The sequence below is a fragment of the Leptonychotes weddellii genome, chromosome 11 (assembly GCF_054177405.1).
Source record: "Leptonychotes weddellii isolate Sample4059 chromosome 11, ASM5417740v2, whole genome shotgun sequence".
NCBI classification, from domain to species: Eukaryota; Metazoa; Chordata; class Mammalia; order Carnivora; family Phocidae; genus Leptonychotes; species Leptonychotes weddellii.
In genome coordinates this window covers 55,665,301-55,680,771 of record NC_138379.1, presented here as the reverse complement: position 1 = coordinate 55,680,771, position 15,471 = coordinate 55,665,301, and the positions used below count along the sequence as shown (strand labels likewise).

At 38.5% G+C, this 15,471-nt stretch overlaps 1 protein-coding gene across 3 annotated transcripts in view; it reads left to right on the top strand.

The window, feature by feature from the left end:
• DLG2 (discs large MAGUK scaffold protein 2) overlaps positions 1 to 15,471 on the top strand; it is a 719,122-nt gene that overhangs the window by 302,509 nt on the left and 401,142 nt on the right. For 2 of the 3 annotated variants that reach the window (XM_081798954.1, XM_081798953.1), the window contains exon 9: positions 1,924 to 2,079. The exons of the other annotated variant lie outside the window; for it this stretch is intronic. In XM_081798954.1, the coding sequence (XP_081655080.1) occupies positions 1,924 to 2,079 (156 nt within the window). The remainder of the gene's footprint in view (positions 1 to 1,923; positions 2,080 to 15,471) is intronic. 3 annotated transcript variants of the gene reach the window in all.

The window sequence follows — 15,471 nt, the reverse complement described above, 5'->3', positions numbered from 1 at the left end:
TCATTGAAGAAACTTTAAAAATCTTCTCGTCAATGTTATTTTATTAGCCACTGGGATAGAACAAGCCAACTCTATTATAAAGCACCTCATCTTACCACTGAGCTAGTTATTTGGATGACGAAATAAGCCTCTGGATTCCTCCTGTCCACTCCTCAGCCCCTCTACTGTGTTGTAGAAAGCAAACAGATCAAGGCATCTTTTGCTATGTTATGGAAGGCTTTGTGTTAGGGAAGAAACTAATTCTCTAGATAGTGTGTAAGCCATGACTGGCCCACAGTAATACTATAAATTAGGTAAAGTTTGTTTTTTTTTTTTTTAAAGATACTTATTTATTGAGAGAGAGAGAATGACAGAGAGACAGCATGAGAGGGTGGAGGGTCAGAGGGAGAAGCAGACTCCCTGCCGAGCAGGGAGCCTGATGCGGGACTCGATCCTGGGACTCCAGGATCATGACCTGAGCCGAAGGCAGTTGCCTAACCAACTGAGCCACCCAGGTGCCCGGCAAAGTTTGTTTTTAATGCTTTGCTTATCCTCTTTTCTCCCCTGCTCTGTTCAAGAAGCGTTGACTGAGCAACACTGGGGACCACTTTGGGAGCTACAGAAACATGGAACTATGCCTTCACTGAGCTCACCACCTATATTTCCTGTATCTTTGCTCAGGGATATGGCCACCACTTGCTGCCCCTGATGTCTGCTGGACCCAAGGGGTGGTCTCTCCCACACCTGGGTCTGGCCTTGTGGACATTGCCCTATTTCCTGACCTGCTCCTTACCCTCCCACCCAGACTGCCAGATAGTTCTTCCATTTGAATTTGGATCTTTCAATTCTTACCTTAAATGGAAGATACTGGTAGCAATTTCAGACCATGTGTTAAAAGAGTGGGTACAGAGTTGTGAGATTTTTTTTTTTTTTTAAATAACCAAGGACTTTGTAGTACATGTGTGTTTGGCAAAAGTTATAACTGAAATTTACTAGGCATGTTTGTAACAACTAAAAGATGTTTGGCAAAAGTTATAACTGAAATTTACTAGGCATGTTTGTAACAACTAAAAGATGTTTGGCAAAAGTTATAACTGAAATTTAGTAGGCATGTTTGTAACAACTAAAAGATGTTGCTGTTTTAGATAATGTTTTAGTATCTCTAGATTAATTCATTTAATAGAAATTTTACTAAAGTGATTATCCTCTTGGTAGAAAACTCTCTGAAACTAATTGTTGGGTGGCAATTTATAAATAAATATAGAGGGGAATCACTGAGATCATATAAGCAATTAGACTTCTCGGTAAGGCCAACACTCTCAAAAAATTGTGACATAAATGTGTGAAGTTTTGTCAATTTATTCATTCACATGTGAATACAACAAATATTTATGGGATGTGGACTGACTCTAAGTGGTTAACAAAATAAATGTAGTTTCTGTCCTCAGAAAATTTATGGTGTAGTGAGAGTGGTAATTATAAATTAAACAAAACAAACAAGATGATTTCATGCTCAGAAAAAATATTATGAAGTATGGACGGGGTGCTGTGAAAAATAACAGGATGGCCTGGCTAAAGGGGTCAGGAAGGTCTCTGTAAAGTTGACATTTAAGATGAGACTAAAGTTGAAAAAGGAGCCATGTCAGAGGATCCCAAAGTTTGGCACTTAAGGCAACACTATCCAAAAGGTATGGCATTTGTAAGTTGACTATGACTCCACTGAGGTATCAGGCATCTGAATTTTCACCATGCCCAATATCAGCCAAAGTTCTCATTTCTACCCAGAGGTAGTATTTCTTAAAAAGACTTTTTCTTCAAGCCTCACAAATCCTAAGACATTGTTTTGGGTGTTTACTTTTGCATATGGTGAAATGCGGCTAGTTGCACAGCTGTTGGGTGTGTTTGCTAACCGTGCATCTCTCTCTCTTCCTCTTGTGTCACCAGGCCTCCGGAACCTGTTTACAGCACTGTGAACAAACTGTGTGATAAGCCTGCTTCTCCCAGGCACTATTCCCCTGTTGAGTGTGACAAAAGCTTCCTTCTCTCAGCTCCCTACCCCCACTACCACCTAGGCCTGCTCCCTGACTCTGAGATGACCAGGTACTGCATGAGCTTCCTCGCTTCGTCTTCTCAAATTGCATGTGCTTCCACAAGGCTGAATGGGTAGAATCCACCTCTGCTCACTTCTCTTGTACTTGACATCTTCCTCAGTGGAGAGATGTTCTGCTTCTTTGGTGCAATGGGAGAAATTAAGAACATTGCCTTTTTGTTTTTTCTTCCTAGTGTGATCACAGAGCACTCGGACATGATCACATGATTTTCCAAATGTTCTTGGTTCCCATGCATTTTTAATAAGGTATTAATTATATTTTTCCAGAAGAATTAATCTTGGAATTTAATTAGCACTATTTCCCTCGTACAGAAGGATAAAAGAGCATGTACTCAGTACATTTTTGAATAATATTTAATAATCACTACTATTCTGCAGGTATAAGATAGCCTAAGAAGTAGGTACTATTATTGCCATTTAATATTTTAATCAAAATATTAAATTAATACCACTATTTAGTTGACTCCTTAAGGTATTAAACAACTTGCCCCAAACTACATCATTAGCTGGTTCTATCTAACCACAAAGAATTTTAACCTTTATGGTATGTTATCACAGTAGGTTTTTACCATGTTCTCTTTATTTAGTTACTCCCATTTTATATAAGAAAATGAGGCTTCAAAGAAGTTAAGGCATTGCCCTCGGTATGATATTGCCAATAAATGCCAAGTTCAGATTTGACTTAGAATGTTTTGAGTCTTTCCACAACTCTGTAAACAAATCATTCTAAGACTAAAGGTTGGATATGATTCTGTGTCAGTATTCTGAAGTATATGTATGCTAAATAATAAAACCTCATCTTTACACAATAGCAAAAGTCAGAGAGAGGGGAGAGCAATAAAAGGAGAATCTAGTGTTCCAAAAGGTAGTTCCAGTTCCGTTTAAATCAGGAGATCTCAATCATGATGTTCCTACATATAATGAGGTGCTTATCTGATTATGTTTTCAGATAGAATACCTTCATATGTTTCCATAATACTGTTAAGGTCAAGAAAATATAGATTTTAAAATGATTCAAGGTGAAAATGGATATATCAAAAGGGTCTCCTTAGAACATCATCTCTGTTTTTCTTTTATATTTTCAAAGAAATAATTAAAAGTCAATTATTGGCCTTTCTAGAGGAGTTAAATAACAAATTTTAATTATACATAACATTTCTAGAAATACATGAGAAAACATATTTTTGGCCATGTAATCAGCTGGAGCATTTTCACTAATTTGCAACAATTAAAGCCTAATAGCATTTTAGAATGCTTCATAAATATTAATTAATTTTTTTATATTTTTAACAAATAATAAAAGCTACTTCTTGATACAGCAGACTATTCAATTTTGAAGCCAAGATGGCAAAATTACCATAGCCATAGGGAAGCAGAAGGTGCACACACACCTACAATAATGACTTCCTGGTATTTAGGCATCTATAATCAGCTATGCAAAGTCAGCTAACACTTACTGAGCTCTCCTCTGTGCCAGGCATTTTGTTAAGTACTTTTTATGAATATCTTGTAACCCTGACAGTCACCTTATGAAGTAGATGTTATCGATATCTTCATTTTACAAGTAAGGAAATTGAGGCTTAGCAGTTACCTGACAGGCCCCAGATCATCCACTAGTAAGTGGCAGGGCTGGGATTCAAACCCAGAGGACCAGCATAGGCATGATGGCGGAGACGTCTTTGCTTGCTGGAAAAATTCTCCACTCATTTCATTTTTTCTCTCCTTTCTCTATTTTTATCCTACCTTCTCATCTCCCTTCAGGCTCAGTGTCAATAACCCATGCTCTTTTTTTAATGAACCTAAAAGTCACATTTCTTGCATCCTGCTGGAGATTTTGATGCATCTCTCTCTTAAAACTCACCAATAAGCAGTGGTAGAATCTACCTCTTATGTGGATCTACCAGATACAATTCTTTTGCAGTTTACTTTCTGTAATTTGTATTATGAAGACCATGGGGTTTCTTTTTTGTTGTTGTTGTTTTTCCCAAATTAAAAAAAAATATATGGTATAATGTTGAATATGTCTGTTTCAGATTACACACCTTCAGCAATCCTGATATGCCCCAGTCTCCAACTCTCACCCTCCATCACCCAATTGGGAATTCTATTTTCTAGTCTAATTCTGTCCCCTTCTTTTTTTTTTTTTTTTCCTATTTTATCCCTCATTTCAAAAAAAAAGCCACATATACACATATGCATACACATATGTACACACATTTTAGTGACATTGTCACCAATACACTGATACTGAAGTTCTTGATTTCACCCCACTTTTCTCCCCTTCCACACTTTCCCAGCTCAGTAAATGGCACATTCATCTACCTCATTCCTCAAGCCAAAACTTGAGAATCATACCTAACACCTGTTCTCCCTCACACCCATCATTCAGTCTGTCTTCAAGTCCTATTGATTCTACCTCCAAAATGTATCTCCAATCTATTTATTCCCCTCTACTTCTATTTTTAGCACTTGAACCCAAGCCTCCCTTATCTCCCACCTACAATAGCCTCCTAATTGGTCTCACCACTTCCATTGTTGTCCTCCTGATTTATTCTCAGTGCAGCCAAGGTGATCTGTTAAAAATACAGATCACATCTCTTTCTCCTCTTTTGCATTAGTATAAAATGCAAAGTCACTAATATAGCATCCAAGCTATGCATGACCTAGCCCCTGCCTGCCTCTTAAACACCTCATTTCACTCCTCCCTTTGCTGATCACACTATTCACATTCACAAAATGCACTAAACCTCTACCTATTTCAAATGCTTCACACATGCTCTTTCCCCAAACTGAAAAGCTCTTACTACACTTTGCCTGGTTAACTTCTGGTCATCTTAGATGGAAGCTTAAATTGCACTTCCTCAGAGAAGCTCCCTGAAAGAAAATCTTGTCCCCTATTGTATTGTCTCTTGCTCTTTTTTTTTTTTTCCGTAAGACTCAAGCAATTTATAATTATATATTTATTTATATGATTTTTAAAACCAAACTCCTGTCTCACACTGGATGCTGTAAGCTCACCAGGTGGAATTGTGTCTGCTCTGTGCACTGCTAAACCCCTAACACTTAGCATAGTCTCTGGCACAACAGCAGCTCAAAATTCTTGAGTAACTAAATAAACATGGAAATAAGATCTGCAGACAAGCAGACAGATCCTTTTTCAGGAACACATGATGGCTAAAGCTGTGCTTTACTCAGGTCTTATGGGTACCTAAAATTACCCTAGGAGTGAATGAATCTGTACATTGAAACAAAGAACAGCAGACTAGAGCTCACTTCTTGTACTGCACTTTCACCTTAAATTATCTCAGTAGTCAGTACATTATCATTTCATTAGGTAACTGTCCGTTTTTCATGAAAACTGAGTAATTCCTTTCAGAGATTATTTACTTCCTCTGCAATGGAAAATACCACTCTGAGCAGATGTTTCTGGAAATGCAGCTGATAGACAATTCAGGGGTAAAGTTCAAGGGTTCTAGTTCCATTTATAAAACCATCACTTGCTTTTTCCACTGTGACCTTAAATAATCTATAGAACCTCAGAGGTACCTGAAAACTTAGAATTAGATGGACAAGCCCTTATTCAACTCTGTAATGATGAAGAACTCAAGTCACTGTCTTCATGAGTGTAATGCGTACTTCTACTTATAATAAAATACAAATATTGGGGATCTTCTGCCCTCAACAGGATATTACAAGAATATATCTTTCATTTCATCCAACCAAGATTTATCAAGCACTGATAAAGTGCAAGGTACCATACTAGGGAAACTTTTTACAAAGGTATAAACTAAAAAAGCCCATCAAAAGTGTTGAAAAAATGCCTCACCTTTTTTTTTTTTAAGATTTTATTTATTTATTTGAGAGAGAGAGAATGAGAGACAGAGAGCACGAGAGGGAAGAGGGCAGAGGGAGAAGCAGACCCCCTGCCGAGCAGGGAGCCCGATGCGGGACTCGATCCCGGGACTCCAGGATCATGACCTGAGCCGAAGGCAGTCGCTTAACCAACTGAGCCACCCAGGCGCCCAAAAATGCCTCACCTTTAAGTTGCAATATGTGATTATATATATTATATAATACATATGGTATTATATATAATAATATATAAATATATATTTATATGTGTGTGTGTGTGTATATATATATTTATATATATATTTAGGGCACTAGAGAATTTTCCCGTCTATTTCAGAAGCATGCACCTACTGATAGGACAGTTACTGTCTCAGATTAGAATATAAACTAGCTCTGTGAAAGTTAGCATGTGAAACCACCTTTACATGTGCACCAGCTTAATCCCTAATCAGCATTCAGAGGAATGGAAGCCAGTCAGCAGAAGCAAGGAGAGCCAATCGTCTCTATTCTGTGCCTTTCAGTCAGAATACCCAAATTTTCAGCACTTTGATTTGATAGCAAACATCCAGGAGTGAATTAATTGTATACACAATTAGTTCTGTTACATCATCTAGAAGAAAACAGAGTTGAAAGTTTTTCTTAGGAAAGCTCTTTAAATTACTTGGCAAAGTGTCAGCTCCTAAGGCTGCAGATTATATTTAGAGTAATTGACTTTTCAGAACTTGCAAAAGCAAGAAATGGGCAGAGCCTGGAATCAAACTAAAATTTGGAGCTCTATGAAACACAAATGGGATTGCTGTGGGGCTTCTGCTTATCCAGTACATCTTTCTCTTAAAAAAAAAAAATGTTTTTGATGTTGTAATTGGTTTTTCTACTTTGGGAGAATGGTAAGCTTTTCAGCTTTTGATATTCCTAGGGCAAGGAGAATAATATTTTTGTCTCTTTTCTCAACACGTATGGCATGTTTTCATTCGTCCTTTTACATAGGTGGTCCTAATTGTTATTTGGTAGTTGATAAACAGAGACTGAGATAAACCAGATGAAGACTAAAGTATGTTGGCAGATTTGGGGCAGGAAATGGCCTTTGAGGCATTATATGATCAAAAAACATCTTTACTCATTGCAGAGTATATATTCATGGGATTTCTTCTAGGTTCCAGGCATTATCCTGGATGCTGGGGATTCAAAGGTGAATAAGATACCATCCATCCTTTCCCTTAAACAGTTCAAAGACATGTAAATGAAGAAGTCATTACTGCGCATTGTGACGTATATATGCTAAAAGCTCTCCATTTCTCTAGTACCTAATCTCAAGGCAACTGAAACCAACTAGTATAAGGTAGCAATAGAAGCAAGCCTGATCTTAGACTGTCCCTTCTGCAGAAGGTGAGCATTTACACAGGAATGTTCTCCACTCACACCTTGTTTCATCAATTCCTAATATTTGTAAGTTATTTTTTTTTAAGTTTTTTTTATTTATTTGACAGAGAGAGACACAGCGAGAGAGGGAACACAAGCAGGGGGAGTGGGAGAGGGAGAAGCAGGCTTCCTGCTGAGCAGGGACCCCGATGCTGGGCTCAATCCTGGGACCCTGGGATCATGACCTGAGCTGAAGACAGATGCTTAATGACTGAGCCACCCAGGCCCCCCCTGTAAGAAGTTATTTATGGGAAACTTACCATTACCTTTTCATAGGTCCATTTGCTAGTCTAGCTTCTAACTACTCTCTACAGAGCTTGGAATTCATGTATAATTCATTCCTTTTGTAGAAGTCATGAAGCTGGTGGCCTCAAACCATCCCCAGCCTTGGAACATAGAGCAAGATCTTTATCTCACAAGACCTCAGCCATATGTAACGGTGGCCTATCTTTGGCAAGCTCTCTCTCTCCTTGCAAAACAATAGCAAATGTATGTGGGCCTTTAATGTTTTAACTGTCTCAAAGTCTGTAAATCCAAAATCAGATATAACTTCTAGACATAATAATGCTGTAATAGAAGTACATGTGAGTCTCTAAAGGTAAGCAGGGGAAGAATCATCTAACTCTGCTTCTGTTTTTCTTAAAGTTTTCAGAAAGACATTGACCTCTTCAGTCAGTGAGGGAAGAAATGTGTTCGAAGTCAAAGAAGTGTAGCTCAGAGTTAATCCCCACAGTGTGTGAAAGCATAGTACACTCGGAATCACAGCATTTCTGTGTGGCTAAGAGTTATTGGGTGGGTAATGAAGTTGGAGTCGCAGGCTGCTGCAGATCTTAGAGGACCTTACTTGCCAAGCAGAAGATTTTGGAATTTATCCTGCAAGCAGTGAGGAGCTATTGAAGAGGTTTCAAGGTGAGAGAAGACGTAATTTGATTTGTGTTTTTAGAAAGATCACTCAGCTGTGTAGAAAGAGTTTAAAGGCAGAGAGACTAGTAGCAAATCCACTACAGCTGAAATCATGAAGAACTGAACTGAAGCTGCAGAGATAGACATAAATGGATTCAGAATTATTTATCAAATGAAATGGGTGGTACTTAGTGATTGTTTCAAGGACAAGAATTTTCTGGCTTGGATTATTCACGAGCTGATTATATCACCTCCTCTCAGTACTCTTGTCCACAGTAAATGTATTTTTTTCCACAATAAATGTATTTAAACATAAAACTCTATAGAAGGAAACTCAATAGAAGGCAGTGCTAGAAAGTCTTCTTTGAGGTAGTGGCAACCTGACATCATTGAGGAGCTGGGTATTATGTCCAGACTGTCTAGGTTTGAGGTCTTCCTTTGACCATACTAAGCACTTGGATTTAGCTAACCCCTTCGTCTTTCTCAGAGCCTCGACTCACTCATCAGAAAAGGGGGGAAATAATCCTATCTGTGCTTTTCTCCTCCTAGGATTATTGTGAGGATCAAGGGAAATGGAGCAAATGAATTTTCATCTAGGCACTCTCCACATTAGTCATTATTAATTGTTTCCATATGCTCATTCTACTTTAAAGCCTTGAGCTCATGTATATTTATTTTTAGTGCTATCACAAATCAGATGAAAAATATTTGTCAGCCTAGGTAAATCCCGAGACCATAAGAAAGCTGTCGATGCTGATTCCGTCATTCTTAGCAGCAGCCCTCCTTGTCACCATGGGCAAAGTCACATATTTCTCCTTTTATTAATACATGTTTAGGCACCCGGTAAAATGTGGTATATTTCTTAAACCGTATGTGACTTCACACTCCTATGAGATAATTCTCTTTTTTATCTACTTTTGTTCCAGTCTCTCCCGCATGTGCCTTTTTAGGAATGTAGACAAAATAACAGCGACTCTCTGGAACACAGATTAGTAACTAGACACTTTACAAATATACCTTATTGCTTATAAGAATCCCAACAACCTTGAAAAGTATGGGTTTTGATCTAGCACGCGGAGAGGACCGGACTGTAATCAAGACACACCCACTCCCAAGCTACCGCTCCCGCGGAGCCTTACTCTCTCTGCGAGCCTTACTCTCTCTGCGCGTGCGCACCATGTCTTCCCTCTCAGTCCTCCGCATCCCCGCCCTCCACTCTGTGGAGCCTGAAAAGGAATTTAAGCCCCGTTCACACAATTTAATCTGGGAAATAGCACCATTAGAAAAAAGGAAAGCCACTTAACAAATCATTGATCTTCTTACGTCCTTAAAAGGCTGATAAAATCTTAAAGAATTCTTAATTTCATTTTTAATTAAAACCTGGAGAGAAAACCCTCTGGGACATGGCTCATAAGCTACAGCCCCTCCCCTGTTTACGCAGCAGTTTCTTCAAAGGCTTTCACTGCCTTTTTGAAGTAGGTGATCACTAAGCCCATTTGAATTAAGGAAAATAAGGAGAGATTAATTGACTCCCACAAAGTCACAGACGCTACTCTTGCCACATTACGTTTTATAGCTTCTTTCCACAAAGTGATGTATATGCAAGGGTTCACAATGAGAAAAAGCACCCCTTGCTTTGACATTAAAGCATTCTGTGTATAGATACTTTTAAAAACACATATCCCATTTATTGTTGCCCTTCACTCTTTTTTTTTTTAATTAGGGAGATGTTCTTTCATTAAGAATTCAAAAAACATTTTATACAGCCCATTTGAAATTACATTGTAAGTGTAAAGGAGGAAGGAAGGCAGAGAGCTCACCCTACTCCAAAAGCTCTCATTTACCCTTCATGACACAGCCGGTTGGTTGAGAGTAGGAGGCTCGGAAGAGCTGGAAAATGAGCCCAGATCTGTCTGATTCCAAAATTCCCATTCTGTGGTATTCAAATAACTCTGTCATGAAACAACCTAATTTGCTTAAAAGAAAAAAAGCCTGATTATTTCTGTGAAATGTTATGAATATTTCCCCTTGGTTTTAGTATATTTTTTGTGTTTTGGGAGCAATCTTTAGTAACCATTATATTATTTTTTTTTTTAAAGATTTTATTTATTTATTTGAGAGAGAGAGAATGAGAGAGAGCACATGAGAGGGGGGAGGGTCAGAGGGAGAAGCAGACTCCCTGCCGAGCAGGGAGCCCGATGCGGGACTCGATCCAGGGACTCCAGGATCATGACCTGAGCCGAAGGCAGTCGCTTAACCAACTGAGCCACCCAGGCGCCCAGTAACCATTATATTATTGAGTAGCAATAAGAGATTGAAGAATAAGCATAATTTCAAAAGCAGTCCTCTCTGGAGGGAAAGTAGCTGTGAGAAAATGCTATGCAAAATCACTATAGCAACAGATTATAGGAACTCAGAAAGAATCAAGACAGTAACATTAAGCCATAACACCCACAGCATAGATGTTAATTAAAACCACTAACATGTAGTGAGTGCTTTTATGTTCTAGGCACTGTTCCAAACTTTTATGTACTAACTCATTTTATCTTCATAACAACCTATGAGGTAGGTGTGATTATTCCAATTCTATAGAAAAATTATGGTACATATTTTAACAAATGGAAACAATGGGATGAGATAGTTGAAATTGAGCACATCGGGATTTATATACTTAGAATATTAATTTTATTAGACAAGACTTTTTGCTTGTCTCGTTTGCTCTTGTATTCCCTGTGCCAAAATGGTTCCTGGCATGTAGTACAATAGTAATATGGTGATGATGATAATGAAGAAAACAATCACAATTATTTATATAATCTTACTACCCGCCAGGATGCACTTTATACATATTAGCTCATTAAGCCCCACAGCAATCCTGGAAGGCATGTGTTACTAAATCCCCATTTTGCAAGTGAAGAAACTTGATCTAGAGAGATTGAGTGACCTAAGGTCACACAGTTAGGATTTGAATCTAAGCAGGCTGGCACCAAAATCAAGGCTTAGAAATGTACTCAATAAATATTTGTTGCATGTTGTTCTCATCACACATAACATTCCTCAAGGGTTAAATTCTGTTTGAGAAAAAAGTACACCTCATTTAATATAGTCAGATTTCAGTAGATTCTGTTTGAGAAAAAAGTAAACCTCATTAAATACAGTCAAATTTCAATAGATAAGTCGATAAGTAGATGAGTATATGGTTAAGAATGTGGACTGTCAAATCAGAGTGGTAGGGTTTGCATCCTGCCTCCTCAACTCCCTGGTTGTGCAAACTGGAGTAAATGACAACTACTGTGAGCTTATGTACCCTCATCTGTGTAATAACAATAATTGTAGTATTCTCATGGAGTTGCTATAAGGATTTAATGAAGTTACATGTAAAGTGCTAAAAGCAAAGCCTGATAAATATGAAGAGCCCCATTAGCATTACTATCGTTACGTGTGTGTGTGTATTAAACACATAGACATACTTTGTGACCCTAAATAGATATCTGAGGCTGAAGGGGGAATGAATTCTTCTTAAAAGGCTGTTTTCATTCGAAGACTGATGGTGAATCGTGTGAGTTATAAAGGGAGATGAATTTTAGGATTGACAGTATGGGAGGAGGGGCTGTGCAAGACTACTTATATTTATATAGAGATATAAGCATTTTAGAATGCAGAATTTTGTTTTGATTAAGGGACCAAAATTTACCTCTCAGAGCAGAGAAAGTAAATCTTCCAGTTCAACTCTTTAATTCAGTTTTGTAGACCTTAAGCTCATGTGAAGTTTAAAGGATCTCTTGAACAGTGTATTTTAAGTCAGCAGGGATGTGTGTTCCAAATTGAATACTAAAACCTAAAATCACTTTCCTCCAGAGAAAATGAATACATTCAAGGGTAAAGAGGAATTTTATGGTTTGCTTTAAAAAGGGGAGGATATACTGAGCCTCTCTAATCAAGCCAGAGCCTTTGTCCAAATTTTAAAAAGTCTCCCCTTCTTTTGGAGAAAGGACAAAATGTTCCAGGGCCCAAATGTGACATGATAAACAGCTCCTTGCTCCTTGCCACTTCCAAGTGTTTTCCTGAACAACCTGACCAACAGAAGGGATTGGCCTAGACTGAGGATAGGGATGGGGATAAGAAATGAAAATCTTATTTCTCTTTGATATTTCTGTCTCTCTCAGATTCATTCTAATGTTCTCCTTCCTTCCTTATGCCTTTGGCATAATTACAAGGATCTCATCCTGTCCAATCTTTATAGGTCCCAGATGAGGAAAATGTCACTCAAACTACAAATATGTATTAAATGCCTATTATACGGTTGGTACTTCTGGGGATAGACAATCCAGACATAGTCACACCCTACTCTCAGGAGATTTAGGGACCACTGGGCCCAGAGGGTTTCTTTGTGGGTATAATTGACAGCCACTAATAATGCTTAACAACAACAACAACAACAAAAGCCTAGAAATTTATTTTGGATTGCATTTTTCAAATATATGTGAATTTTACTTTGCCTTGGGCCTTATTTATTTTGGAGCCATTCTGATGTCTCCTAGTTATCACAGATACAGGTTTGTATTCATAGGTTTTCAGGCATTCAGACCTTTTTCAAGTGAAATCTGAAGGTCAAGTGACAGTCCAAATTTCCTTCCAGCTCTCCCCATTTCCATATGATAGGTTACTTGATGAGTTCTTACTGTCTTGCTATCACTGGAATCTATGTTCCTTGTAAGTAGGCCTTAGGCTGCATTGGAAGGGGCTGTGAGTAAAAAAAAAGTCTGACCAGATTCCCATCAGTACAAGTGCCAGAATTCTGAGACTCTCCTTCCCTTCTTTGCACAGTCTTTTGGTGACTGCTAAGTTGTCCTGGACAGCCATTTCCTTAGTTTTGCAATACAGCCTTTTCCCATTGTTTCCCATTAGGACACTCTTCACTTAAAACAAATTTAGTCTTCTCACCTTTGTCTCTGTCTCTACCCCCTAAAATGATGTTATTTCAGATGTATATCTCTGTTTCCACTGTGGTCCACATTGGCACTTTCTGCCCAGGCCAGACTTGGAGAAGCTTGGTAGTGTTTGGCAGGGACAGTTCCCATCCATGTTTCTGCTCCTATCTTCCATAGCAGCTTGTTTCCTGTCCCAGCCAGATTCCCTGCCCTGATTTGCATATTGGAGTTTTCTTCTGGGATCCTTGTGGCCCATAGAAACAGCCTCTAATCGAGACTCTCCCCAGCAGAGAAACAAAAAAGACAGACTTTTCTTGGTTGAGGAGCATTAATATTCAGTTTCTGGAGCATCACATCTTTTTCAGCAGATGATCTACTTTTTAAAACCCCAAAGTTAGAAAAAAATTATAACAGGAGGGATGGGAATAGTGACTGTGGGAAATCGGGGCAGTGGGGAAGAGGTGGATGCCTTGTCCAGTGATGCTTCACGCACCTGCTGACATCTAATTGGTCAAGGCTTCCTTAAACTTCTGGTCAAAGACCTGTAAATCACAACTCCACATTACTAGCTGTCTTTCCTGAGTCCTCATCTAAGCATATAGCATTGGTTTCTTTCCTCCCTTTTCTCTAAACTATCTTTTAGTGTATCCCGTGCCCTTGATACACCCCTCAATGAGACCTCTCTCATGGAGTATCAAGGGGTCCCCTCTGTTTCCCTGGTCAACAAAGTGGAAATCCATATGTGCTCAAGACTCAGCCTCTTTCTAACCCCACAGCTGCCCTCTCAAGTTGTTGGAGTCTTCAGACCCTTCCTTTCTTCTTGTTAGGCCCAAAGTCAGCTATAAAAAGGACCTTGCAAATGATCTTTCATTCTTCTTTATGTACTTCCATCCCATAATGGCCAGGGGAATAATGAACCTCAAGAACAGTCCAAGTCAATTCACAAATTTTCCTTTAGTAATAACTCTGTGTAACATGAAAACAAGATGTCCCTCTGTCACCTCCTTATGGGTAAGAACCATGTTGTATGTTGTCCATGTGGCATATGAGAACTTCGTAGACATTGAGTAGAATGACAAGTGGTGGGTGCCCACCTAGAACAGTGACTTACTTATCAAAGGGGGAATTTACATTTAGTGAAAGCTCTTCTCCAGCCTGAAGGCATTGTATGGAAAAGTTGGTAGTTAGAGAAGAATCCTTCTCTCTGGATCATATTTCACCTTTATTCTCTTAGGAGAAGGTGATACATGCATTTTTTTTCTGAGATTTCTGAGTTAGGCCACAGAAACAGATTTTCTCTTGCACCCTGCACAAGGTAATGTCTACTTTTTGTTAAAGTCTGTTTCATTTGTACTCTACATATGTCAATTCCAGATGCTCTTGAGAAGTCACATCATATGTGAATTCCTCAAACATGTCTTAGAGGGGTTGGATCATTGAAATGTGCACTGCTAGACTTTCAGAAATGGGATCAAGGTCCATAGTAAGCAAACCTCTCAGCAACTCTGATTGACCTTGTGAAAGGTAATAAAACAAAAATCAATTAAACAAACGTAGAAGATGGAAAAGGAACAGATTAAGACTTGCAAAAGGACTTTATTTTCAGCACCAGTCACTCTGAACATTTGCTTAGCATGCTAAATAAATGTCAGTTCTTGGCAAGGTGAGGGTAGTTGCCATTCTCTTCCTCTAATGTTCACTCTACCAACTCTAAAGAAAAAGAAATTGAAGGCAACACGTATTGCAAATAAGCCCAAAGCTAATAGTATATCCTCGGGGCACTCAGTATCATTAAACCATAGAATGCTTTATTGAACAGGGTTAGAGATGACTGCATCCAAATACTTAAGGTTTTTTGAGAAAGTAAGTTCAGCAAAATTAAGAGACTTACCCAAGGTCTCAGAGTCATACACATAGTTTGTGGCAAGTATAGGACTTTGATCAGGAGTCACTGCTTTTTCCTCCCATGCCAGCTTGTAATGTTAACACAATCTTCCAGAATGTTTCATGCTCAGAAATATTACATACATAGACCAAGCCTGGAAGGAAATAGAACTGTAACTTCAGGATAACGGTATTTACCTTAGGGAAGTGTGATTAGAACAAGGAAAGAAATGTGTTATCTTTTATTTCATACAATTTTAAATTGTTTTCATTATTTATAATAAACATGTTCAAGTTCTATTAGTAAAAATTAAAGAATCCACCATTCAGACTCAACAGTTCCACTGCTAGGTGTAAACCCAAGAGAAATGAAAACATATGGCCACACAAAAC